The following is a 26879-nucleotide window of genomic DNA, read 5'->3' as shown; positions in this document are numbered from 1 at the left end:
ACAGGATATCACATCCTGTAATGCCTAGTTCAAAATTATCTGTTTAGCCACCTGAGTGTTTGCAAGCTAATTATTTGCAGTGCAACTGCTGAGCCTAGTCCTGTTCTAGCCTTAAGTTTATGCATGCGCATTTATAAAAAGCATTGCTGGATAGTAGTGAGAAGAAGGAACTCAATTTTCACATTCCTAATCCAGGAATATTGTGGTCAATTGCATTACCCAAGCCAATATCAAAAAATTTGGTACGGACCAAGAATCTAACTTGTGATTGTCGTGCAGTGTGGCTCAGCTACGCACATAATGTTTACCCCAGATATCCTGTTTGACTCAGTACCAGATAGCCCTTATTTCCTAGAGTACACAGAAAATCTTGAACAATGCAGCAATCCTAGAGTCTAACAAAACTCATGACATTTTCAATTTACTGAATAATTTGCACATTTAAATTGTCTTTGATCGTTAACTGCGCTGCAAACAAAAGGAACAAAGAAAACAGGCAACAGTTTTAATCTAGTTCTGTTACACATGCATGCCACCCTGATCACTGCCAAACTCAAATCATCTGCTCTCGAAGCTGCAATGAGCTTCAACAGCTGGAGTTATTTTCTGTAAATTAATTTGGTACTTTAAGTCTATTGTATCAAAAAGAAGAAAAAAAAATTCATTATAGGTAAAAATGCTCAACTCCTGTCAGAATGTATTTGGGTATGCAATTCTCAACTTGTCAGTTGTGGCATTTGGAAAGACAAATAATAACCAGCCACATGCTCATGAAAAGAAAACTTGAATATCCAGGTATCTCTTGTACTTCCCAGCAACCGACTAAACAGCACCAACGACACCTGGCTTTTCAATTAAAGCCCACTGAACTGGCTTGAAGGAGGGAGAGAACTTCAGAAGAGAACTTCAGAAGAGATTAATAAAGCTCAACAAATTACAGAATCACCATCACTACCAGGCTTCAGATACAACAGCAATTATTGCAAATCCTAAAATATGGAAACGGTCTGAGTGAAGGAACTGAACCTCTTTCAGGAAGTACAAGGGTAGATTGGACCAGGATCTTTGAGACATATGCTGACAAGATAATTATGTTTCTGAATCTTCTTTGCTTTTTCCCTTCAAGTAATTTGATTCAGAAGGTCACTTTTAGATCTGTTGAGGCACAGAACGTTTACCATAGTCTCCAATAATGCTCTTCTTAGATTAACACCCTTTTTATTCTGTTCTCTCTCAACAAATATAGATGGCGAACTAAAACAATTCTTGCCTTTCTTGGATTGCAGTATGTCTTGCTTTGGTTCCCAAGAACCATTTTCCTCCTCAAGTGGTTTTTCAGCAGTTTCTTCAACTGCTGGTTCCACAGCAACTTTTTTCTTCTTCTTTCGCTTGCGTTTGGTTGGGGGGGGCTTCGATATGGTTTCACTTTTCTGTGCATCTTCTTGACCTTCCACACTGCAAGATGCCTCATTTGCCTCCACTACAGCATTAGGGTCAGCTTCAACTAATTCAGTGTCATCATCTTCAACTGGATCAGGGTCATCAGGGTCACTTTCTATTGTCGTAATTTCCTTGCCTAAACGCAGAAGATATGTGAGAAGTCACAAGATAACAAGTATCCATCATCCCAAAATCCTTCATGTGCTTCTAAATTTACAAGCAAATTATGCAACACAGGAAATGCATATGACGTAGATTAAAAAAAAGTCAGTTCAAAAACTGCCATACTTCATACATTCATCAATTTTTTCACTTGCCAAACACTACCCAGCTCAGTATCCCAAGAATCCACAATTTAACTTAACACATACTTGCTAATGTGCAACACATCATAATCTCATATTGTAATGGAAGAAGTCTCAACACAATTTAATACAAACATAAAATACTGTGGACGCTGGAATCAAACAAAAACAAGAAAATGTTGGAAAATCTCAGCAGGTCTGACAGCATCTGTGGAGCGTATAGAGCCAATGTTTCATAACTATATTACCATCCATCAGAGCCCTGCAATTATTGCAATAAATGCAATTTATTTTTCTACACTGTGTAAAAATGTTAAGCACATGTTTTTCAGTAGTAGATTCAACAATGAAAGAGAGAGGTCACTAGCACACCTAGATGTCATAGAGGTCTAGAGTACAGAAAAAGGCCCTTTACCCCATTAAGTCTGCACCAAAGACAAACTACTCAACTATTCTAACCCTGTTTGCCGGCACTTGGTCCATAGCCTCGTAAGTCTAGATAGATAGTGGTGCGATGCAATGTATGCAAATTGAGTGCTCAACTGGATGAGCAATAAATACTGGGGAAAGTAACACCTCGCTTTCACCACGTGTCAGCATTGAACACACTTAGGTCAGATACGGTACAGTTAGAGAAAGTAACTGGTGAACAGGACATAAGGAGGCTACAAAAAGATAGAATAAGTGATCTGGCAAATAGACTATAATTTGGGAAATTGTGGAATTGTCCATTTTGGCAGCAACAATTAAAATAAATTATCAAAATGGTGATAAATTCCAGAGCTGAAGTGCAGAGGGACCTGGGTGTCCTATTGCATGAATCACAAAAGGCTAATATGCAGTCATTAGGAAAGCTAATGGAACGTTGTCACACGTTGCAAAGGGAGTTGAATACAAGTGAAGAGGTTACGCTTCAGTTATATAGAGCATGGATAAGACCACATCGAGTACTGTGTACAATTTTGGTCATCGTAATTAAGGAAAGATGTAAATGAATTAGAAGTAGTTCAGAGAAGGTTTTATCAGACCTAGAATGAACGAGTTAACTTACAAGGAAAGGTTGGACAAGGCTGGGCTTGTATCTGCTGGAGGTAAAAGTAAAAGCTGATTTTAATTTAAATGTACAAGATCCTGACAGGATGGATAATGGTGGGAAGGATTATTACTTACGTGGAGAAAAACTGCAGCAGGCGACGGTGCAGAGGGACCTCGGGGTCCTTGTGCATGAGTCGCAAAAGCCCAGCTAGCAGGTGATCAGGAAGGCAAATGGGATGCAGGCCTTCATAGCGAGGGGGATCTATCTTGGTAAGCAAGGAGTAATTGGTTATTGGGAGTAAGTGAGACGCAGATTTGAGGTGATTATCTGATCAGCCATGATTTTATGGAAAGATGGAGCAGGGTCAAGGGGCTAAATGATCTACTCCTGTTCCTTGTTCATATGTTCATAAACATTTTCGTTGAAAATTGTCCTTGAAAGGGCTTCCCACAGCACTCAGCTGGTTCCAAGTTTGATTGCTGGTCTTGGGTAATTTCCAATTCCTATCAAGCAACTCCTGCTGGCAGCATATATGTGGCTACATCTACTAATCATGATGTGGGTATGCCGGCGTTGGACTGGCGTAAACACAGTAAAAAGTCTGACAACACCAGGTTTTAGTCCAACCGATTTATTTGATAATACTCACAAGCTTTCGAGGTTTCCCTCTTCGTCAGGTGAAGAGGGAAACCTCGAAAGCTTGTGAGTATTATCAAATAAATCGGTTGGACTAAAACCTGGTGTTGTCAGACTTTTTACTACATCTACTAAGACAGGTGTTGGTTTGGTCGAGATATCCACGTGGCTAAATATTCTTTGGCATTCACTGGCCTAGGACAATTTACTGGATGGAAATCAATGTTTGTGAAATCATATCATAGTAACATATTATTGACTTTGGGAGAGGTGGGACACGGAGAGAAGGGGGAGAAAAAAATGGCCGTACAAAGTGTTCAGTAAATTTATTTTTAAACATTATTAAAAGTAATGATTCCTTTATCATACGTTTTATTTAAAAATTATTTGAGCTTTGTTGTAACATTACAGATTTTGACAGCTCCCATTATAACAAGAATGAGATTGTTTTGTCACACATAATCTAAAATGGTTAACTTTCTAAATGCAAGACTTCAGAAAAATCTATGGTAATCTAACATCCCATCAGGTACCATATTAATGCAGTATCTGCAAACCCAAGCTCAAATTATTATTTCTAACCAACCTTTCTCCAGACAATGATTGCAACTTTAGCCATTGGCAGTAACCAAGATATGTTGTAACCCAGAGAAGGAAAACTGATTAAGGTCTCTACCTGGGATTATCCTAACATCCCTCTTGCCTAACCACTGAGACACGGTGGTACAGGCCACTTAGATCTCTCAACTTCCAATCTTAGTTCAAGGCAAAATGCCCAAAACAATTATACAAAGATATGGAATTATAGTTATAAACTGCAAAGAATATGTTGATTTTTAAATACAAAATCTATGCTACATAGGAGGTTGAAGAATGTTCCATCTTTCTTCGTTTGTTGTAAAATGGCCATTGCAGTCATTCAATATTTTAAAATTATTACCTTTATTAAAAATATTACCTTTCCTGTTCCGTTTGGTCGTTGATTGCTTCCTTGGAGCTTGGCTTTTCGTTTTCTCAGTCTTTTCTTTCTTCTTCTTTGACTCTGCTTCCAAAACTTTGGTTAACAACTCTCCAAAAAATTCCAGATCAAGTGGCTTCTTCTCCTCTGTGACACAGGAGCAAATTAAAAAGTACCAGAGCAAAACATCCATCAATGTGCAACATATAATGATGGAGTACATAGTGATAAGCTAAAATTTCAACTACCAGATAAGTAGAAACAATGGAGCAACTGTATATTATTCAAAGAAACACTGGACCTACACAGCCATTGGACCACATGGGGGACCATAGGCACCACAAAAAGCAAACAAGTTAGGAAAGTTGGCCTAGCAGTATACTTTCTCTAAAATTCGCAACATTTAATAGCTGATTTTTCCACATCCTTAACTCCCCTAAGTATCACGATGAAAGATCACACAACACCAACTAATAGTTCCTCAACAGGTTCATTTGAAATCACAAGTTTTTGGAATGCTGTTCCTTCGCCAGACTTCACCTGACGAAGGAGCAGCGCGCCGAAAGCTTGTGATTTCAAATAAACCTGTTGAACTATAACCTGGTGTTCTGTGACCTCTCATCTTATCCACCCCACTGCAACACCAGCATCTCCACATCATGGCTACCATCGACACCGCAAACTGCCAGCTCCAAGTGGAGAGGATCCCCAAGAAGATCGTGCATATCGACACATATATCATACTCCAGTTATTCTCCAGTGTTCAAACTGCTTATCTGATCTTCACAGTTTATGCAAGTATGCAATATTTCATAAATCACTTTGAAGTAAAGAATCTCACACTCATTTAAAAGTTAGCATACTTACTGAATGCTTTGTCAATCCTCCACGAATTCAATTTTTCCTCACGTTTAAACTTGTTCTGTGGAAAAAAAACTGTTAATAAAAAATATTTTTCAATGTAAAAGTAATTGTTTAAGCTTTTTTTCCTGTATGTTATGTATACCATATACTATGTTAACAAAGAGAAGCATGCTTACATATTGCAACTTTAAATAGAGCAACATGGATTTGTTTTGATACACAGATCAAGAACCTGCTGCTGCAAGACCCATAAAGGCATATGTGGTGGAATAAGTGGTCTCCATCTGTGCTGCAAAGGTCTATGATTCTATAAACTGCTAGATACATCAGGAAAAAAAATCTGAAGACAACTGAAATTACCTTTATTTCTATTCTTGTCCTGTTGGGGAACAGGTGACCAATCATAGAAAAATCTGTCCCGACCATACTGATGGCTAGAAAGAACATGTCTGTTTCTGGAAAGAATTAAAATTTACTAAAGGAATCAACAAATTACAAATAAAATCAACATGAAAAGGCAAAAGAAAATTACTTTTTTTAAAACAAAATATGCAATAGGAAACAGAATAAAAAGGACATACTGAACATTAGAATATGTTACAAATATTTCTTTAAATCTATAACTTTCAACACAATGGATTTATCATATTCTGTGCCATGGTCTAAGTAAGATAGTATCAAATGTTTTACAACTTGCATTCATGGGGTGTGGGTGTTGCTGTCAAGGGCAGCAATTTTTGCCCATCCCCAACTGCAGAGAAGGTGGTGGCGAGCCACCCTTTGAAGTGCTGCAGTCCATGTGGTGCAGGTACACTCAATGCTGTTGGGAAGTGAATTCCAGGCTTCCAGGGAACGAACAGGAATATAGTTCCAAGTCATGATGGTGTGGACTTTGAGGGGAACTTGCAGGTGGCCTCAATGTGGCTGCTGCCCCTTGACGCTTAATGTACTGCAGGTTGTAGGTTTGAAAGGTGCATTCACTGAAGCTGCATAAGCTTTTGCTGAGCATCATATAGATGGTGCTCACTACTGCCTCCGTGCGCTGGTGGTGGAGAATCAGCTTCCAGAGTTTGAAAAAAACAGGGGGAAGAAATAGTGCCACATCACAGGAAAGTGGTGGTTGGTTGGTGAGCATTGCCATTTTTTCCCTCTCTAAACTAGGCACTGTTTTAAACTAAGAGTCAGGAAATTAAAAATTTCAATGGGGTAAATAAAGCCATAAGTGAGTTAATAATAACACAGAGCAATTTCACCTGATTGCAGATTTCACCAAAGTGCAAAGGAATTTATTAAGCTTTGGAATTGGGTGAGGGGGAATAAGGAGTGCTGTTTGATATGTAAAAGATAACCAAATAAATTAGGACAGGGGGTTACATTACAGTAAAGACCTAAAGCATATAATCAAATTTAATAAACTGAACAATGCTCTCAACTGGATTAAAAAGTACAAATAAACAGTTTGGCTTTTATTTCAAAACTTGAAAACCTAATTACTTCAATAAAATACAACCAAGATGGCAGGGCAGATACTACTGGATGTGCAATCCACAACAACCAGATCTTCAGCAAGTGTTTTCAACTCAAGCTCGATGTTGACCTGGAGTCCAGGTTTTGGACACTGCAGTGTCTGATACTGCAATGTCCAAAACCTGGACTCCGGGTCAACATCAAGCTCAAGTTCCTCGAGCTGAAAACACTTGAAGATTTGGTTGTTGCGGATTGCACATTCACTACTGCCCACATGGGCTGCAGCAGTTCAAAGGGTAGCTCACCACTACCTTCTCTGCAATTGGTGATGGGCAAAAATTGTTACCCTTGCCAGCAACACACATAAGAACAGAAGAACATAAGAAATAGGAGCAGGGCTAGGCCATCTAGCCCTTCGAGCCTGCCCCACCATTCAATAAGATCATGGCTGATCTGTCGTGGCTCAGTTCCACTTTCCCGCCCTCTCCCCATAACCCTTAATCCCCTCTCTTATCAAAAACCCATCAACCCGCGTCTTAAAAATATTTAGCGAGGCAGCCTCCACCACTTCAACGGGCAGAGAATTCCAGAGATTCACCACCCTTTGAGTGAAGAAGTTCCTCCTCAACTCCGTTTTAAACCGTCCCCGCTTTATCTTGAGGCTGTGCCCCCTAGTCCTACTGTCTTTTTTGAGCGGGAAGAGTCTCTCCACCTCTATCCTATCCATCCCATTCATCATCTTATACGTCTCAATGAGATCTCCCCTCATTCTTCTAAACTCTAACGAGTACAAGCCTAGTTTATTCAGCCTCTCCTCATAGCTCAACCCCCTCAACTCCGGTATCAGCCTAGTAAACCTCCTCTGCACTCCCTCCAAGGCCAAAATATCTTTGCGCAGGTGCGGCGCCCAAAACTGCACACAGTACTCCAGCTGCGGCCTCACCAATGCCCTATACAGCTGCAGCAAGACCTCCCTACTTTTATATTCAATCCCCCTCGCTATGAAGGCCAGCATCCCATTCGCCTTCCTGACCACATGCTGCACCTGCAAGCTGGGTTTTTGCGACTCATGCACAAGAACCCCGAGGTCCCTCTGCACCGTCGCCTGCTGCAGTTTTTCGCCACGTAAGTAATAGTCCTTCCTACCATTATTCCTACCAAAGTGGACCACCTCACACTTGCCAACATTAAATTCCATTTGCCATTTCCTGGCCCATTCGCCCAGCCTATCTAAATCCTTCTGCAGACTCTCCACACCCTCCGCACAATTTGCCGTTCCCCCAATCTTGACGTCATCAGCAAATTTCGACACCCTACACTCGGTTCCCTCCTCCAGATCATCCATATAAATAGTAAAAAGCTGAGGCCCCAGCACCGACCCCTGGAGCACTCCACTAGTCACCATCCGCCAATCCGAATAGCACCCGTTGACCCCCACTCTCTGCCTCCTATTTGACAACCAATCCTCTATCCACGCTAACACCCTACCCCCAACTCCATGTCCCTCGACCTTCTGCAATAACCTCTTGTGAGATACTTTGTCAAACGCCTTCTGAAAATCCAGAAAGACCACATCCACCGGTTCTCCTCTATCCACCGCTCTAGACACATCCTCATAGAACTCCAGTAAATTTGTCAGACACGACTTAGGCGAGAGTGACCAGTAAACCATGGAGGCGAGAATGACCAGTAAACTTTGTTCCAGTAGGCAGTCACATTTTTAAAGTTAGCTAAGTATTTCAGATGTGGTCCATGGTCAGGAATAGGGTAGATGTGACTACAAGTAAAGCAGGTATGGAAGTCCAGAAGGTAGTATTGGAGGAGCTTCAGCACTTGCACTTATTCTTGCAACCTTTGTGGATGAGAGCAGGAAGAATGCTTATACTGACCACAGCATAGTGGTACAGGGGGGTAATTCAAGTTGGCCAAGTAAAAAAGGAATGTAGAAGTCATAGGGGACTTAGGCATTCAGGGAATAGGTACTGTTGACTGCAGCTAAGCACATGAGTCCGGAAGGCCATTTTGCCTGCCTGATGCCAAGGTCTAGAACTTCTCAAGGCTGGACAATCAAGATGCCATAGTCCAGTTGGTACCAACGACAAAGGTAAAACAAAAAAAAAGGTTCTGCTGCAAGTATGTGAGCAGCCAGCAGGTAAACTGTGCAGGGATATGTTCAAGAAGTTTGCGGATGACAATGAAAACGGGTAGGTTGGTAAATAGTGAGAAGGATAGCCGTAAACTGCAAGAGGATATTGATCCTCTTGGGGAGGGCTAACAAGGCAAAAGAAAACACTATGAATGGTGGAACCCTGGGAAGTATTGAAGATCAAAGGGACCTTGGAGTGCATATCCATGGATCCCTGAAGATATTCACTTGCATCGCTGTAACCTCCAGGGCTGTGGGTCAAGCACTGGAAAGTGGGATTAGTGTAGTCAGATCTTTGTTGACCGAGATGTACACAATAGGTCGAACAGCCTCTTTCTGTGCTTTAAACATCAATGAATCTATGAAATTAAAAAGCAGAACCACAAATGGTAATGGGCTCTTGCTTACTACCTAAGCGATGAGCAAATTGACATAAGGTCAATAAAATCAGAGTTGAATACTTGGCTCAAAGGTTAATGTGGAAGAAATCGGTTGCATTTCATGAAAAATGAGCATTCCAAAGACGCGCGGATTATGCTGATTGACCATGATAAATTGCCCCTTAGTGTCAGGGGGACCAGCAGGATAAATACATGGGGTTAAAGGGATAGGGACTGGGTGAGATTGTTGTTGGTGCAGGCTTGATGGACCAAATGGCCTCCTTCTGCACTGTATGGATTCTCTAATTTCTGGAGGTAGAGTGAATTGCTTCATTGGGACTGGGAATTTAGAAAGTTCAAGAGAAAGTTGTGCACTGTTACTCCATCCCCACGTTGTTGTTTCTGACATAACTATTCAATTTATTCCTGCGTGCCTTCCAACCACAAGGCTGCTCTGCCAGCATATCTTATATCCTGTTCTCCCATTCTCAGACCTGCCACAACTTATATCTTGCTCCTCTCTCACTCAACTCTCTCATCTAGACTTGCTTTGTCACTCAGCTTCCTCTCTCAGGTCTGCTCTACTATCATTTTTAACCCTCCTAATTTTTGCTTCTCCTAATATCACATTTTAGCTTTTGTTAAAATAGACCTCCGGTAACATTCATATTAATATGCAAACTGTATAGCAGGATATTAAGCATAATGCATTATCCTGACTTGTCATCCACATAATCTGACTGTGTGGTTAAAACTTCATGCCCATCAACCAACCTTCTCTGATGAAGCATAAACTTCTGCCCTACAACTCCTTCTCTAATCACTGCCTTATCATCACTCCCTTCATTACTAAACCTGCCCTATTCCACCCTGACAACATTACCTGCATTAGGCTCCACATTTCATCCCATCTTCCAATAAATCTCATCCATGCCTTTGTCATCCCCAGAATCAACTGCTGCAACATTAGTTGATGCCACATCTTCCAACTTTAACCCATCCAAAATTCTGTTACCCATATCCGATCAACAACAATGTCACTTCCTTAATATCCTCCCCTTTGCTGATCTACATTGGCTTCTGGTTGTCCTCAAATGTAAAATTTTCATCCTTGTATTTAACTATCTGTAAATGGTCCATCCTCAGACTCTGGTCTATTACACCTGATGACAGTGCCTTCAGCTGACTAGGCTCACATTTTTTTTCCTCGGCCTCAAGCACCCTTCTTACAGTACCCCACCAGATAGTAACTCTCTACCAAAATAACAGAGGCAACACAGGTCATATGAGACTGTGTGGGGAGATGCATATTCATGTATAAGACTAATTTCAAAGAAGTTAATTTGTCTGAAAGATTGTGTACTAGGGAACAAGCATGACACTTATATTCACCGACAGGAATTATCAAATCCTATCATTATTAAATCTTATTCCACATTATCAACTGCAAGACTGTACTTTCAGAAGAAGGAATGGTTAAGACCAACTATGAACTTCCATTTTTGCAGCTCAGGATGGTGCTGCAATAATCACATTTTATACCATAGAACTAAAAAAAAAAGCCAAAATGGAATAAATATATATACACACACATATATATAGAAATGGATGATTTTTTTCAACTGGTAACAGTTTTTGATGTCAACACTGACATCTCCCTGAAGTGCATTAAATATTTGACTCTATACAATTTAATGATGTTGGAATGCAGCACACTAAATTTTTGGGGGGGCTTTTGTTTTTAAAATATCAGATAAAGGAAAATGGTACAGGAATAACAAAGAAATTCAAGAGTTTTGTTTCCTTTTAATTTAAAGCGTAATAAGCAAAGAGCCATTAAACACATTCCTAACATACCTTTATTAGACCATGGCTTTGTGTGGGTGCTCTTCCTAAAACTGGAATAGGTTGTTTGAGAACCACGTTCAAAAATAGGATCATTTTCTTCAACGATAGGTCCCTTCTTCCTCAAAACCTCAACTGTTAAACTATTTTGAGTTTGAAGAAAAATAAAGAAAATTTTCATTCCATTGAAAATTATTGTAAGCTTAAAACAGTGCTATTTGTTCTCCCTCCATTACGAAGCACAGCGTTTGTTCTGCTCTCAACTGTCAATGCATATTCTCCCATTTATTGCTGTGCTTGTTTCAAAGACTGAACTGATTGGTTGGAATTCAGAACTGAGAAAGTGATGCTACCATTCAAGAGCATTGGTCTGGCTCCATCTGGAATACTACATTCATTCTAAGCACTGAATCTCAGGGAATCTGAACTGGCCATGCAAGCGGTACAACAACATTTCACCAACATGATGCCATGCTTTTGAGGGTTCAATCATGATTATAAGTTGCATAACTTGGCTTGTACTACACCTTGCATTCAAATGATCAAGGGGTGATCTTAACTGGTAAGTAATCCAATAGAGGAGTTACAAGTAGAGGAAATTAAAACAAGAGTAAGTAGTCTCACAACACCAGGTTAAAGTTCAATAGGTTTATTTGTAGCACGAGCTTTTGGAACTTCACTCACCAGATGAAGGGGCAACACTCGAAAGCTGATGCGACCAAATAAACCTGTTGGACTTTAACCTGGTGTTGAGAGACTACTTAAGAGACTACTTGAGACATATAAGATGATGAATGGGATGGATAGGATAGAGGTGGAGAGGCTCTTCCCGCTCAGAAAGGACAGTAGGACTAGAGGGCACAGCCTCAAGTTAAGGGGGGGCGGTTTAGAACAGAGTTGAGGAGGAACTTCTTCACTCAAAGGGTGGTGAACCTCTGGAATTTTCTGCCCGTTGAAGTGGTGGAGGCTGCCTCGCTAAATATATTTAAGACGCGGGTTGATAGGTTTTTGATAGGCAAGGGGATTAAGGGTTATGGGGAGAGGGCGGGAATGTGGAACTGAGACACGACAGATCAGCCATGATCTTACCGAATGGCGGGGCAGGCTCGAGGGGCCAGATGGCCTACTCCTGCTCCAATTTCTAATGTTCTTATGTTATGTTCTTACTGTACCTACCCTAGTCCAACACCAGCAACTCCACATCATAAAACAAGAGTGTATAATCTTAAAATCAGTGCAATCACACAATGAGTAGAGAAAGTTTGGAACTCTTTACCTAAAAAGATTATGGATGTTGGGTAAAATGAAATGTTCAAGGTCAGTAGAGATTTGCTCAGTTGAATTAGCAAAGGATTAGGGATCGATGGCAGATAAAGGTATCTGAGATATAGATTATCTACTCTGATAAAATGGTCAAGCAGGCATAAGGAACGGCCTATTTGTTGCTTCTGTTTCACTGAAATGGTGACTTTCCCTTTTATTCCATAGGTTTCAACTCTGCTATTGTATGGCACTTCATCAAACATCATTTGGAAGTCTATGCACACCACATTAACTACATCAACCTCATCAATCCCTCTTTCACCTAATCAAAAATTTTAATCAAGTCAATTATACACAAAAATTAGAGCAAAGTACTATGGATGCTGGATATCAACATGAAATCAGAAAGGGCTGGAAATACTCAGTGGATCTGGCAACATCTATATTAAATCTCTCTCCATAGAGTCAAACATGTCTTTTCTTCAGAAATGATTAAATGTGATTTGCCTTTATCAAATCTGTGCTGGCTTTTCCTAAATAATCTGCACTTGTCCAAGTGACTGCAACTTCTTGTCTCAGTTCATTATCTCTAAAAACTTTCCCACCACCAAGATGATGAAGCCAATTTTTAGGCCCCCTTAAATCTACAGAGCAGCAGGATAAATGAACATTATTTTAAACCAAGATCACTGAGTAGTTTTGGCACAAGGATCTAACTCTTGGATCAAAATGCCTGAACATAAACAGTGGTGTTCAGTGATAATTCAATTATCTAAGATGATTCTAATTGATTATCTGCTAATGAAAGATCAAGTGTTTAAATCATAAATGTTTTAGTATTGTGGACTTACCTTTCTTCATCAATAATAATAGAGCCATCTTCAGCCACTTTAACTCTTGGACCCAAAACTGCATCATCAGATTCTTCATCTTCATCCTCATTTTGTGGCGAATTATTGGTTTCTACTTCTGGCCTACAACATAAATCGGAAGACATACTGTGAATGTCAGAGTCCAAATTCTCTCATACAATAATTGTCATGCCAATGAGAAATTTAGGACTCATTAAGAATACACGTGATGGTGATGAATGGGAAATGCTCTTATTTTCTATGCTCCAATCATTACATGTTTATTTTTCAATTTTATCACCGATCCAACAGGTCCTGGAAAACTAAATTCGCATTATTGCCAAAAATAGTGTTTTATTATTATTGTGTTAAAACTTGGTAAATGAAAATCTGGTGAAAATCACTACTTTCTAAAGGCATTAATTAAAAAAAAAACGAAGCTTAAATGGTTGAACATATACTCACTCTTTGGTCAGAGCTGGGAAAGATGGTCTTTTTTCTTCTTCAAATGAAGATCTGGGGAGTTGTATTCAAATGATGTCAAAACTTCATATTACTTGCACTTAAGCAATAAATATGAAAATGCTAATTTCATGTTGTTAAAATGCATTCATTGAAATATTATAAAATAAATACTAATTCGAATATCACTAGGTCACTTACAGCATTGGATTTGTATCAGGCAAGTAGTAGATGAAGTCTCTCATTGTCATTTTAGTCCGTTCTGGGGTGGTACCGGCTTCCCAAACTGGAACTGTTTCTTTGCGAGCTTTCTACAATGGCCCAAAAGAAGAAAAACTGGGTAACAATGCATTATTACCAGGAAAATGTTAAAAAGGACATTTATGTGCAATACATCAATCAGGATATAGAGAAAAGAGCTGAAAATACCAAATGTGATACCAAATTTAAATACAAAGTCCATTGGGCCAACTAATACATGAACAACTGGATCCATAAATTAACTGGTGTGGTGCTTTGATTACACAGCACACATTGAACCAAATTTTGCATAGATTGTAATGGTGAGGCTACCGAGTCTCACCATTATACTTGCATAAATCGGACAGCAACCTCTGGGAGCAACACACAATTACATTTAGAAATGCAGAACTTGTCAAAGATACCCCACTTCTCCACAGGATGTGCTCAAACAGTACTCAGTTACCCAAGTTAGCAATGACACATCCAGGAGTTTGAATGTTTAAATGATGACAATTGGTCATTATTACCAGGCAATCTCCTTGGCCCTGAGAAATTCCATTCCTTCATAAGTTCATCAATATTGGCAATTTTAATTTTTGTTTTTTCTCCTTTACCTCTTTTCTTTATTACCATCCGTATTACACAATCATATTTTTGCTTTCAATAAATCATTGGAATCTAATGTTTATTTCTTGGTTTAGACTTTTGCACCTCAATAGGAACTCCTCAATCTGATATGGTTGTGGGGCCTCTCTATCTCTTGCTCAGTTCACATTTGCCAGGGCTAGTTTCTGCTCTAATGCCTGGAAAGCTCTGCTAACATCTGTCAATGTAGTGAGCAGCAAGTGTCTTCCCTTTGTCTCTGCCCACTAGATGAGGGCCATTTTATTTTGAAAATTATTTTAAAGACTGCAACATATATTTTAACTAATGCACATTACACATATGCCAGTTTGCTGGATTACTTTTGGGTATGACTCTCTTAATTCAACAACTTTGCAAAGACTTTGCAACACAATGGGTCTACTCTTGTTTGAAGTGTTCATATTTTTTGAGAGATTCACTGCAGGAACACAAAACACAGGAACATAGAACAGTACAGCACAGGAACAAGCTTTTCGGCCCATGATAGGTGGGTTCAAAGAGATTTGTAAAAATTAGCAACACACGCAGGGCTACTAGGGAAGGGCAGAGAAATGGGACTAACAAAATGGCAAAGAAGTGGGACTGGATAGCCAGTATAAAAATGACAGACTGCAAGACCTCCTTCTGTGTCAGACCCATTCTTTTCTTACACCACATATGCCTGCAACTGAAAAATGAGCCTAACAACCTGCATGAAAATTAGTGCTATAGAAATGAAGAACCCACCATTCAAAGGTATAAAACTGCTACCCGGAGTGACTAGATTTTTGGGTATTCCCTCTTTCTCTGGTTCCTTGATGGTACAGCTGAGTTAGGGAACTATCAGTTTTAGGAACTGCAAACATCGACCTACATTTTATCCTTCTGTAGCATAGCACTTTGGAGATTCAATCCATAATCCTACTAGTGATCCATTTGTTCAAGTTGAATGGATATAAATTTAGAATCACATTTGTTAAATATAGTAGAATTTTAATCCTCAGTCCCAGTTTGTACTACATGCTCAATTTCCAAAGAATGATTTGATATTTTATTGTCTTTAGAAGAGGATGAAATAAATCCAAGCAGCTGCATTGATGTTTCATCACCAATGGGACACAAACGAATCTTGCTCCCATTCTATTTCCCCATTAAGGATTTCAAGCAAACTGGTCATGCTCCTCCACTGAATTGCAGGTTAGCACACAACTCATCAACAATTCATTCCATATCTTCTCTGCACTTAAACTGATGAGACTGTTGAAAGTTACAGCCAACAGAAACAACCTCTATACATGTATTCAAATTTACCTTCTCCTTCTTCAACTCCTCTTTCAGCATTTCCCGCAGTTTTCGAGCCTTCCTCAGTCGCTCAAGGTCAGATGGAATTTTTGCTGGTTTAGGGCGTGCAGGTGAATGACTTGGGGATGGCACAATTCTTTTTGCAGACGGGCTGCTGGGGGTAACCCTCTCTTTAAGTGGTGAGGATAGTGTTTTCCGTGCCATAGGAGCTCGAGCAGAATTGGTTCCTACCGTTGTATCTTTGTGCACAGGGCTTTTAACTGGAGAGAATTGAGGTACTTGAGGAATTGGGGTTTTCTTTTCTGGCAATTTTTTATCTTGTCCTGAAGAGGGTTTCCGCTTCTCTAGTGATCGTGGTTTGTCAGTACTAGAAGTCTGTGATGGAGATGTATTATCCTGAATGGATGGAGCATTGGACACAGAATTCAATGGACTTTGTTGCCTAGGAGGAGACTTTGGTGTTACACAGATCGATGGTTGCACAGACACAGATGTAGATCGGGGTTTGGCCAAATTTGGCATGGTGGAGAAACGCTTCCTTCTTTGCAAAGGTGCCACAGAGAGTTTACTATTAACGCCAGACTCTCCAGCCTTATCATTTTTGTCATTCCTTAAAATAAAAAAGCATGCAAATTTTAATTATCTATTAATTTTACATATCAGCGAGAAAAAAAGATTACATTCAAATGAAGGAAAATCCTATAACGTTATCAAAAACGTTCCAAATTAAATACTATTTGCAATTAACATACATTTAATTTCTATTTTGGCACTTAACGAAATCAGGAGGCACAAATTCGTAACATCAAGAGGCACACATTAGTAAAATCAGGAAGGTAGAATTATTTCCCAGCACGTTTAATAGTTTTAATTAACTGAAAAAATCAATTGGCCTACATCAACATTGAGCTGCAAAAAAAAAAGGAAGAGATACTAAAGAACGGTTTTCCAACTCAAAAGTAAAAGACGTGGGCCAGGGAGGGTAGTCTGACCAAATATCAACAATACTGCCCCTCAAATTAAGTGTCCAACACAGATCAGAAAAACAGGTTAAGAGGGTTGAAACTTAATTTAAGGTGCAGATCTTTACCAAGGCTGATGTTTATCTATTGAAACTGAGGATTAAATGTCAAAAGACAGGATGGTGCATGGCAAAAGGGGGTGTTAATGGAACACGTAATGATACAAAAGATGAGTTACCTAATTTCAGTAACTTACTGGATTTTCACAATGTTTAAAATCTATAAGGTGTTGTGGAACATTTGAGAGAATTCGTTGTGACGGTAGTAAAGATTATTTGGAACTATGTAAAATTAGTGATATTGTATATAACCATTGTCGTAGTTGAGTGTACTTCTAGTTTGCTTTATCATTGTTTATTTTATTGTTTAATAAACAAACATGTATTTTATTTGAAGTCACCACAAAACGTTAGACGGATTAGTGGGGTAAATATGTGGAGTTATGGAGAAAGATCTGAGTACAATGTTCTATCAGAGAGTCGGTGAAGCCTCGATGGGCACAATGACCTTCTTCTGCCCTGTAAAATTCTATGATTTTATTCTATCAAAATGTCTGGGACATATTCTCTGGATTTCAAATCTTTCCTCACATTATTCCAAATTACAAAATACAGTTGAGGGCAGCTGTTTCAACTTTCGCTTCTGGTATTTAAAATAACTTCATGTTTATCATTAGCCCTGTTCTTAACAATACCATGGAGGTTTATGTGAATTAATTCAGTACTAACTTGTTAATTGGAACATTTTCTTGCTGTTCATCAGGGTCATCTCTTTCTTCCTGTCCTCTGCTTGGATTCGGCAGTGGTGCTGGTGGAACTGACAACACAGCTTGAGACTCAGGAGCATCTTTTTCATTGGAAGCCTTTCTTTCTGGACTTGGTTGCTGAACTGAGGTATGGGCCTTGTCATCCTCCTTGGCGGTTTGCGAACCTCTTCCACCAGGTTTCACATTAGGTTTGATACTGAGTCTTGAACGGCGAAACATCCTACAAGGTGCAGGAAAACAAATGACAGATTGCAGAATTTCATTACAATAACTTCCAAATTGTTCATTTGGATTTATTCAGAAAATGCTTCAAAATCCTTAACCAAAAGAGAAAATGCTAGAAAATCTCAGTCGGTCCGGCAGCATCAGTAAAGAGAGAAAAGAGCTGACATTTCAAGTCCAGATGACCCTCAGTCATCTGGACTCAAATTAAATTCCCAGTCTAATATATTCAAATACACACAGTAAATGCTCTGACCAATAGCTCAATGGTTAAAAGCATCCATGAGTGACATGCTGAGCTGGATCCTGAAATTAAATTAAATTTTATGGTTGTACTAAGTAATTGAATCTCAACTACAGCTGATCAGGTAAGCCAGAGGAGTGGACAAGCTATTTCTGGAGATGTGCACAGTAGCAGCAGACCAGACTGCTAACAGAGGGTCAGTGACAGAACGCAACTACAGTTGAGTAGTTGACAACATCACCTACCTCTGCCCTTTCGCTGCTGAAACCCTAATCCTTCCCTTTGTTATCTCCAGATTTGACTGTTCCAGTGCTTCCCCAGCCATCCTCACATTTTCAATCCTCCACAGACTTGAGCCCATCCAAAACTCTATTGTCCATATTCTGATTAGCTCCAAGTTCGATTCACTCATCGTTCTTTTACTCGCTGACCTATAAAAGCTCTCAGTCAAGAAATGCCTTGATTTAAAATTCTCTTCCACATGTTCAAATTCCTCCCTAACTCTATGGCCTCTCTCAAGAAATCTCCATTTTTCCAATTCCAGCCTTTTATGCATCTGATTTCCTTCATTCCTTATTTACAGACATACTTTCAGTGTCTCCAGCCCAATCTTTGGAAATTCACATCTAAACTTCTTTGTGTTTCTTCCTTCCTTCAAAACCTCCCTAAAAAGTCTACCTCTTGGTGATGGTTTTTTTCACCTGTCAGCATCTCCTTATAATGTTCTGGTGTTACATTCTACCTGATAACCTTCCAAGTTATGGGATAAATGTTGCACAAAGCTGGCAACATCACTTAAGATCTACAAAATAAGATGTACAACATCCTCTATGTACAATAGCTAGACAACTCAGTAACCATAACACAACATTTTAATGATAGTGTTAAGATTCCATTCACAGATTCTCAGAAAAACATCTATGTTCGACACAGAGACAATGATATCAAGGGTGCAACTAAGGTGAGCTGAACATTTCAGAACATTTGATATTAAACTATTCAAGAAAGTATGCTATGGTGAGCTAAAACTTAACAAACATTACCATGGTGGCAATTCAAAAGATAAAAGAGTTGCCTAAAGACCAAGCAAATAAATGCAGCATCTTAACTGACACATGGGTGCATGGAGCTTGTGACAAGAAAACGTGGCAAGGATGAGACACAATGGTGCAAAACAAAAGCAAGCTATATTCAGCTAGCAAAAGAAAACAGCCTTGGAGAATCAAGAAAAATCTGGCCTTGAATCAGTCTGAGGTCCTGACTGTGGTAAGACATTCTTCACAAAAATTAGACACTACAATCAAGAACAGTGCCTTTGAATTGTAAACTTGATTATTCAAGTAACAGCAGCCCAGGAAACTACAGACTAGTTTAACATCAGTTGTGTGGTTACTGAAATCTATCACCAGGGACAACGTGACTTAGGACTGAAATAAGAATCAGTCATCAGAGAGGCAGTACAGAATTTTGGAGGAAAGGCCATGTTAGAGTAACTTAAATCCATTTTTGAAGAAGCTATTAGCATGGTGAATAGGGAAATGTTTATGGATGTTGCCTGTACAGATTTCCAGAGGGAATCTGATGAATTTCAGCAAATTGGAATTGGAGGTAACCAAATACAAAGTGATCCCACGAGGTGAAGGGGTCAGAAACAGGGAGTAGGAGAGAGGGAACATACTGTGACTTTTCGCTATAGTTAGCGATGACTTTGATGAAGAAACGGGAAGTTGTACATTCAAGGTCGAAAACGACACTAATAAAAGACAATAAGACAGATCAAGTCTGTGACCAAAATATGACAGATGGAATTCAACATGGAGAAGCAGACCAGGGAAAGACTAGCTGGAATATTTTCTCAAACGCAGTAGACTTTAAATACAAAGGAATTTAGGCATCTATGTACAGAAAGTATTAAAGGCTAATGCACTGTACAAAACTTAATTAAAATCATGAGTGAAATATTGATTTTTATCCAAAGGGGGTTGGAGTACACAGGAGAGAAAGTGATTCTTGAATTTTACAGACCCCAACTGGTGTAGTACATTCAGCTTGCGTTTCAAACTTCAGGAAGGAGTAACAGACCTGTGCAAATTCATCAGAATGACATTGGGCTTAAAAGACTGAAGTACAAGGACAGAGCTGGAGTAGTGAGCCAACCAACATAAAATGATCACGAGTTTTGATAGGGTTGATACAGAGAGAAATTATTTCCTTTGTTAGTAGGAATAAAATCAGCGTGCTCTTTTTCATATAAAGAGCACCGGAAATCTGCAGCTTTCTTCCTCAAAATTTGCAGATGTTGGATCAATTTAAACCTGAAATTAATATGATTTTTGTGTGATAGTTGTTCCAAAGGGTAGTAAAGGTAGGTGCTGATCAATGCTCTGGCCAAATGGGGCAGGAGACACAAGGGCCTATATCACATATTCCACTAAAGTGAGTCCAAATTTCATGCTCAGCCCTCTGAGTCATGGGTTATGTGCTCAGATTCCACAATAGAGACAAGAATTCCACAACAAAACCAAAGATGGAACCTTGCAGACATAAACCAGTTTAGGAGATAGACACAATCATCTTCCAAGTTAGACATCAACTGTGCGCAACACCATAGGAGATCTGCTGCTAATAATGAATACACAGGAGCTTGAGTGGAGATGGTATTTGATTATCAACATAATTATAGAGTTCAGATAGCAATTATTGCTAGGTGTACTTTTACTCTCTCTAAAAACAGCCTTGATTATAACTCAAATGACATCTAAAGCATTCATGTTCTATATATTTTCAAAACATATAAGAGGTAAGTAACATTTGTGCCACATAAGTGCCAGGTAATGGCCATCTCCAACAACAGAGAATCTAACCATCTTACACGACATTCAATGGCATTACCAACGTTGAATCTTCCACTATCAATACCGTGGGGTTTTACCATTGAACTGGAACTGAACTGGACCAGCCATATAAATACTATGGCGACAACCGCAGGTCAGAGGCAGGGAATTCTGACTCCCCAAGGCCAGTCCACCATCCATTAGATACAAGGTAGGAGTGTGATGGAAACTCTTCACTTGTCAGGATAAGTGCAGATCCAGCAAATCTCAAGAAGCTTGACAACATCCGGGAAAAAGCAGCCCACTTCATTGGCATCTCATTCTTTACCTTAAAATTCACTGCCTCCACTACTGCAGCACCTTCCAAACCCACAGCCTCTCTGCCTTGAGGAAGAGGGCAACAGCCATACGGGAATGCTGCCACCTGAAAGTTCCCCTCCAAGCCACACACCATCCTGACTTGGAACTATATCCTCTCTGTCGCTGGGTCAAAGTCATTGAATTCCCTCTGTAACAACATTGTGGCTATAGCTACACCACATGGCCTGCAGCAGTTCAAGAAGATAGCTCATTGCCATCTTCTCAAGAGCAATTAGGGATAGGCAATATATGCTAGCCTAGCTTAGAATCATAGAATCCTACAGTGCAGAAGGAGGCCATTTAGCCCAAACTTGCATCGACCACAATCCCATCCAGGCCTTATCCCTTTAACCCCATGCATTTACACTAGCTAGCCCCCCTGACACTAAGGGGCAGTTTAGCATGGCCAATCCACCTAACCCACACATCTTTGGACTGTGGGAAGAAAATGGAGCACCCAGAGGAAACCCACAGACACAGGGAGAATGTGCAAACTCTACACAGATGGTGAGCCCAAGCCAGGAATCAAACCTAGTTCCCTGGCACTGAGACAGCAGTGCTAACCACTGTGCCACCAAGATTGCAATGCCATAACCCATGGAAGAATAAGAAAAATCCTGAGTATTATTAAACACTGGAATCACTGGAAATTGTACAAGCAACCTTTAAAAACAAAATACTGCCTTCAGCAACTCATGCAAGAATACAATCACACTCAATGATCATACAAAGAGACTCTTTTGAATGGAGTCATACCAATTTCATTTAGCTACAAGGGTAATCAAAAAGGCACTATCTCAAATAGCACCTGCCCCAGCTCAATGGTAAAGCCCTGCACGAGAGAAAGTCTTTATATAGCACCTTTCATGACCCTGAGTTATCCCAAAGCACTTACAAGTGAATCAAATACTCTGGAAGTGTAGTTACTGTTGCAACATAGTGAATGAAACGCATGCACCAACGTGCACATAGTAAGATTTCACAAACGGTATCACGATAATGACAAGCTAAACTCTTCCAATGGTGTCAACGGTTTAGGGACAAATATTATTTAAGAGATAACATTCGCCTGCTCTTGTTCAATATCATGTCAACGGATCTTTTAATCTACCTGCGTGGGGCAGATTGGGCCTCCCTTCAACATCTCATGTAAGTGTGAGTTAAAGTCCTCTGGAGTGAGACACAGACAGACCTGCAAATCTTTGATTCATGAGACTGGAGCCACGACTCCTAATCGGAGATACATATGTAAACATAATGGCAGAAAGCTTGTAACGGGAAACAAAGTGTTTTTTAATATTCAATGATTCAAATTATCAATCTGTATTATAAAATTAGTATTCTCCGTTATACAACGTCGAATCATAGGCAGGCAACATTTACGCTACAGCAATAAAATTTAATAAAATCTTCCATCAAAACAGACAATAAGGGAAATCTGAGCAAGGAATGTGAAATTGTACAAACTGCGAGAAAATAGGAATGCAGTTATAAAGTTGTGAGCAGCGCCGAGGATGGTAGTTGTGGGTAGCTTTTTAATGGGTGTTTAAATTACCGCGCACACTGGAGCCCAGTGCAGACAACCTGCACACACACACACACACACACACAGACAGACAGACAGCAGCAGCGAGCTGTCAGGGTGAAAGTTTTACAGCGAGGCATGGATCCCGCTCGGGGCCTTTCTCACCCACCATCCCAGCTTGTCCCCCCCCCATCACTCACCTCTCACATCCCACCGACCAGTTCGGCCTGTCACACCCGCTGCTGCTCCCTGTGACTCTCCCGGACACGTGCTATCCTCAGTTTCCCCCCCCCTCCCGCCCCCCAGGGCCCTCACAGCCTGTCCGTAACCCACACTCAGCCGCCCATCCTCCCTCTCCCTCCAGCTCCTCCTGCAGCCACCTGACAACTCCGCCAGTATCCCGTCAGCCAACTGGAGCCGCGTGGGCCCACGGAAGTCGGAGTCCGCCGAGCCCCGGCCAACTACATCTCCCAGCGTGCACCACGTGTCAGGTGTTGCCAACTATTGCAACAGCAAAGGTCAGACTGTTGTGTTCTGATGGAAGGTGACTAACGTGAAATGTTAACCGTTTCACAATTCACAGGCCGGCTAGCATTTCCAGCACTTTCTATTTTTATTTCAGCCTTTTAAATTTTGTTTTTACTCCATCCTCATACTTACAAACCAATGCTCAGAATGGACTGGACAAACCCAAATCCATTCCTTGCTTGCTCCTGAAATCAAATTCAATTGAATCCAATTTATGGCCCCCACAAGAGACACAAACAAGACCCAAGCTGACAAGAAAAGACATTGCACCCCATCTTGGGCTTGATCCAACACTTGATTCTAGCCAAAAGGCCAGTAAGTGATTGTCTTCATTGTGATTGACCTGTGCCAGTAGAAATCTGTCAACATCTGCTACCAGAGAGATGTGACCAGGGAGGTTGCAAACACATTTATGTATAAGGAGCCCTGCTATTTTGAAAAGTATCATACTTAACATGGAAAATCTACAGCACTATGTTTAAAAATTGTCTCTCACAAGTTATTTTGGGGAGGTCTGTTATTACTTAGGGGAACCCTAGACACAATGCCCAGCAGGAGATCTGACATTGAATAGTTTGGTCATATGTCTTTCTTCAACTTATATTCCATTGTTTGGTTTCAGTTAAATATTTTACATTACTAAAAGCTGCTCTGCAATTTTTGGATATGTTGAGCATTCTGGCCTCTGTTGAGTCACAAGCTTGCAGGTCTAAATTCCATTCCAGAAATTTTAATTTATAATTGAGGTCAGAAGTGGACATGTTCACTGATGATTGCACAATTTTCAGCACTCACTCGCAGCTCCACAAATACTGAAGAAGTCCATGCCCAAATGCAGCAAGGCCCAGACAATCTCCAGACTTAGGCTGACAAGAGGCAAGTAACATTCATGCCACACAGGTACCAAACAATGACCAGCCCCTAGAGAGAGAACCTAACCATTGTCCCTTGACATTCAGCATTGCTGAATCTCCCACATTCAACAACCTGCAATACCATTGACCAGAAACTGGACCAGGTATATAAATACTGTGGTTACAAAAGCAGGTTAGAGGCTAGGAACCCTGTGATGAGTAATTCACTTTCTGACTTCCCAAGGTCTGTCCATCACCTACAAGACACAAATCAGGAGTGTGATGGAATACTCTCCACTTGCCTGGATTAGTACAGCTCCAGCAACACTCAAGGACCTCGACATAATCCAGGACAAAGTAGCTCACTTGATTGGAATCCCTTCCACAAACATTCATTCCCTTTACCACAAATGAACTGTAGTGTGTACCATCTAAAGATGTATTGCAGGAAATCAGCTGCAGAACAGCACCTTCCAAACCCAAGACTGCAACCACCTAGAAGTACAAGTGTTACAAATTCCTGGGAACACAACTACTTGGAATTTTGAGCGAAAACTTGCATGCAGCATTTAACTCTTGGGGCTAAAGGGATTAGGGTAATGGAAGGAAGGGGGATCAGGATATTGAATTCAATGATCAGCCATGATCAAGATGAATGTTGGAGCAGGTTCAAAGGGCTGAATGGCCTACTTCTGCTTCTAGTTTCTATAACAAACAGTAAGAGTTTCTATGGATATATAATTAGGAAACAGATGGCTAAGGTAAATGTGGGACCTCTACCAAATGAAGCAGGCAAATTAATACAGTAAACAAGGAAATGGTGGCTATGCTAAATAATTTTTTTACATCAGTCTTCATTGTGGAAGACATTGCAAATATCACTATGATATCAGATGGACTGATTTCAAATAACATGGTAGAATTTAGAAAAATCCCAATCACAAGGGAAAGACTATTGTAGAAACTAAGGGGCTAAAGGCAGACAAGACATAAGGACCCAATGAACTGCAGGCTAGGGTTTTAATGGATGTAGCTTGAGAGATAGTGGACCTATTGGTTGAAAAATTTTGTAACTCGCTAAATTCTGGAAGAGTACCAGAAGATTGGAGAACAGCCAATGTGACTCCCTTGTTCAAAAAGGAAGTAAGGCAGAAGGCAGGGAACTATAGCCAGTTAGTCTATTCTTGACAAGATGCTGGATAATCAAAGAGGAAATAGCCAATCATTTAGGAAAGCTGAATAGAATAACACTGAGTCAACATGGATTCATGAAAGGTAAATAATATTTGACAAATTTGCTCAAATTCTTTGAGAATGCAACATAAGAACATAAGAAATAGGAGCACGAGTAGGCCATCTAGCCCTTCAAGCCTGCCCCGCCATTCAATAAGATCATGGCTGATCTGAAGTGGCTCAGTTCCATTTTCCCGCCTTTTCCCCATAATCCTTAATTCCCTTGTCTGTCAAAAACCTATCTACCCGTGTCTTAAATGTATTTAGCGAGGTAGCCTCCACCACTTCGACGGGCAGAGAATTCCAAAGATTCACCACCCTTTGAGTGAAGAAGTTCCTCCTCAACTCTGTTCTAAACTGCCCCCCCTTATCTTGAGGCTGTGCCCTCTAGTCCTGCTGTCCTTTCTGAGCGGGAAGAATCTCTCTACCTCTGTCCTATCCATCCCTTTCATTATCTTATATGTCTCTATAAGATCCCCCCTCATCCTTCTAAACTCCAACGAGTACAGACCCAGTCTATTTAGTCTCTCTTCATAGTCTAACCCCCTCATCTCCGGTATCAGCCTAGTGAACCTCCTCTGCACTCCAAGGCCAAAATATCCTTGCGCAAGTGCGGTGACCAAAACTGTACACAGTACTTCAGCTGCGGCCTCACCAGTGCCCTGTACAGTTGCAGCAAGACCTCCCTGCTTTTATATTCTATCCCCCTTGCTATAAAGGCCAGCATCCCATTCGCCTTCTTGATCACCTGCCGCACCTGCAGACTGGGTTTTTGTGACTCATGCACAAGGACCTCCAGGTCCCTCTGCACCGTAGCATGCTGCAGCTTTTCGCCCTTTAAATAGTAATCCCTCCTGCTATTATTCCTGCCAAAGTGGATAACCTCACATTTGCTAACATTGTACTCCATCTGCCAGGTCCTCGCCCACTTGCTCAGCCTATCCAGATCCCTCTGCAGACTTTCCACACCCTCCGCACAATTTGCTTTTCCACTCATCTTCGTGTCATCAGCAAATTTCATCACCCTACGCTCAGCCCCCTCCTCCAGATCATCTGTATAAATGGTAAATAGCTGAGGCCCCAGCACCGATCCCTGCGGCACTCCAGTAGTCACCAACCGCCAATCAGAATAGCCCCCATTGATACCAACTCTCTGCCTCCTATTAGACAACCAATCCTCTATCCACGCTAACACCTTACCCCCAACTCCATGCCTCCTAACCTTCTGAAGCAACCTTTTGTGCAGCACCTTATCAAATGCCTTTTGAAAATCGAGAAACACCACATCCACCGATTCCCCTTTGTCTACTGCACTAGTTACATCCTCATAGAAATCCAATAAATTCGTCAAACACGACTGCCCCTTAACGAATCTGTGCTGCGTCTGCCCTTTCAAACCATTTATTTCCAGGTGCCTTGCTATTTCTTCTTTGATGACGGATTCAAGCATTTTTCCAACAACAGACATT

The 26879-nt window shown here is 40.5% G+C and overlaps 1 protein-coding gene across 3 annotated transcripts in view; it reads right to left on the bottom strand.

The window, feature by feature from the left end:
* Positions 1-23084, bottom strand: part of LOC145343199 (uncharacterized) — a 66780-nt gene extending 43696 nt beyond the window's left edge. For all 3 annotated transcript variants that reach the window (XM_080189230.1, XM_080189231.1, XM_080189232.1), the window contains exons 1-11: positions 22996-23084; positions 17573-17830; positions 15832-16432; positions 13855-13964; positions 13657-13707; positions 13192-13314; positions 11090-11220; positions 5600-5694; positions 5243-5297; positions 4376-4522; positions 1271-1576 (exon numbers count right to left, since the gene is read on the bottom strand). In XM_080189230.1, coding sequence (XP_080045356.1) covers positions 1271-1576; positions 4376-4522; positions 5243-5297; positions 5600-5694; positions 11090-11220; positions 13192-13314; positions 13657-13707; positions 13855-13964; positions 15832-16432; positions 17573-17829 — 1876 coding nt within the window. In that variant the 5' untranslated portion in view covers position 17830; positions 22996-23084. The remainder of the gene's footprint in view (positions 1-1270; positions 1577-4375; positions 4523-5242; positions 5298-5599; positions 5695-11089; positions 11221-13191; positions 13315-13656; positions 13708-13854; positions 13965-15831; positions 16433-17572; positions 17831-22995) is intronic.
* Between the last annotated feature and the right edge of the window lie 3795 nt (positions 23085-26879).

This window comes from Carcharhinus amblyrhynchos, chromosome 5 (genome assembly GCF_965287045.1).
Source record: "Carcharhinus amblyrhynchos chromosome 5, sCarAmb.v2.hapA, whole genome shotgun sequence".
NCBI lineage: Eukaryota > Metazoa > Chordata > Chondrichthyes > Carcharhiniformes > Carcharhinidae > Carcharhinus > Carcharhinus amblyrhynchos.
The sequence above is the reverse complement of the archived record's forward strand: the minus strand, read 5'-3'. Positions and strand labels throughout refer to the sequence as shown.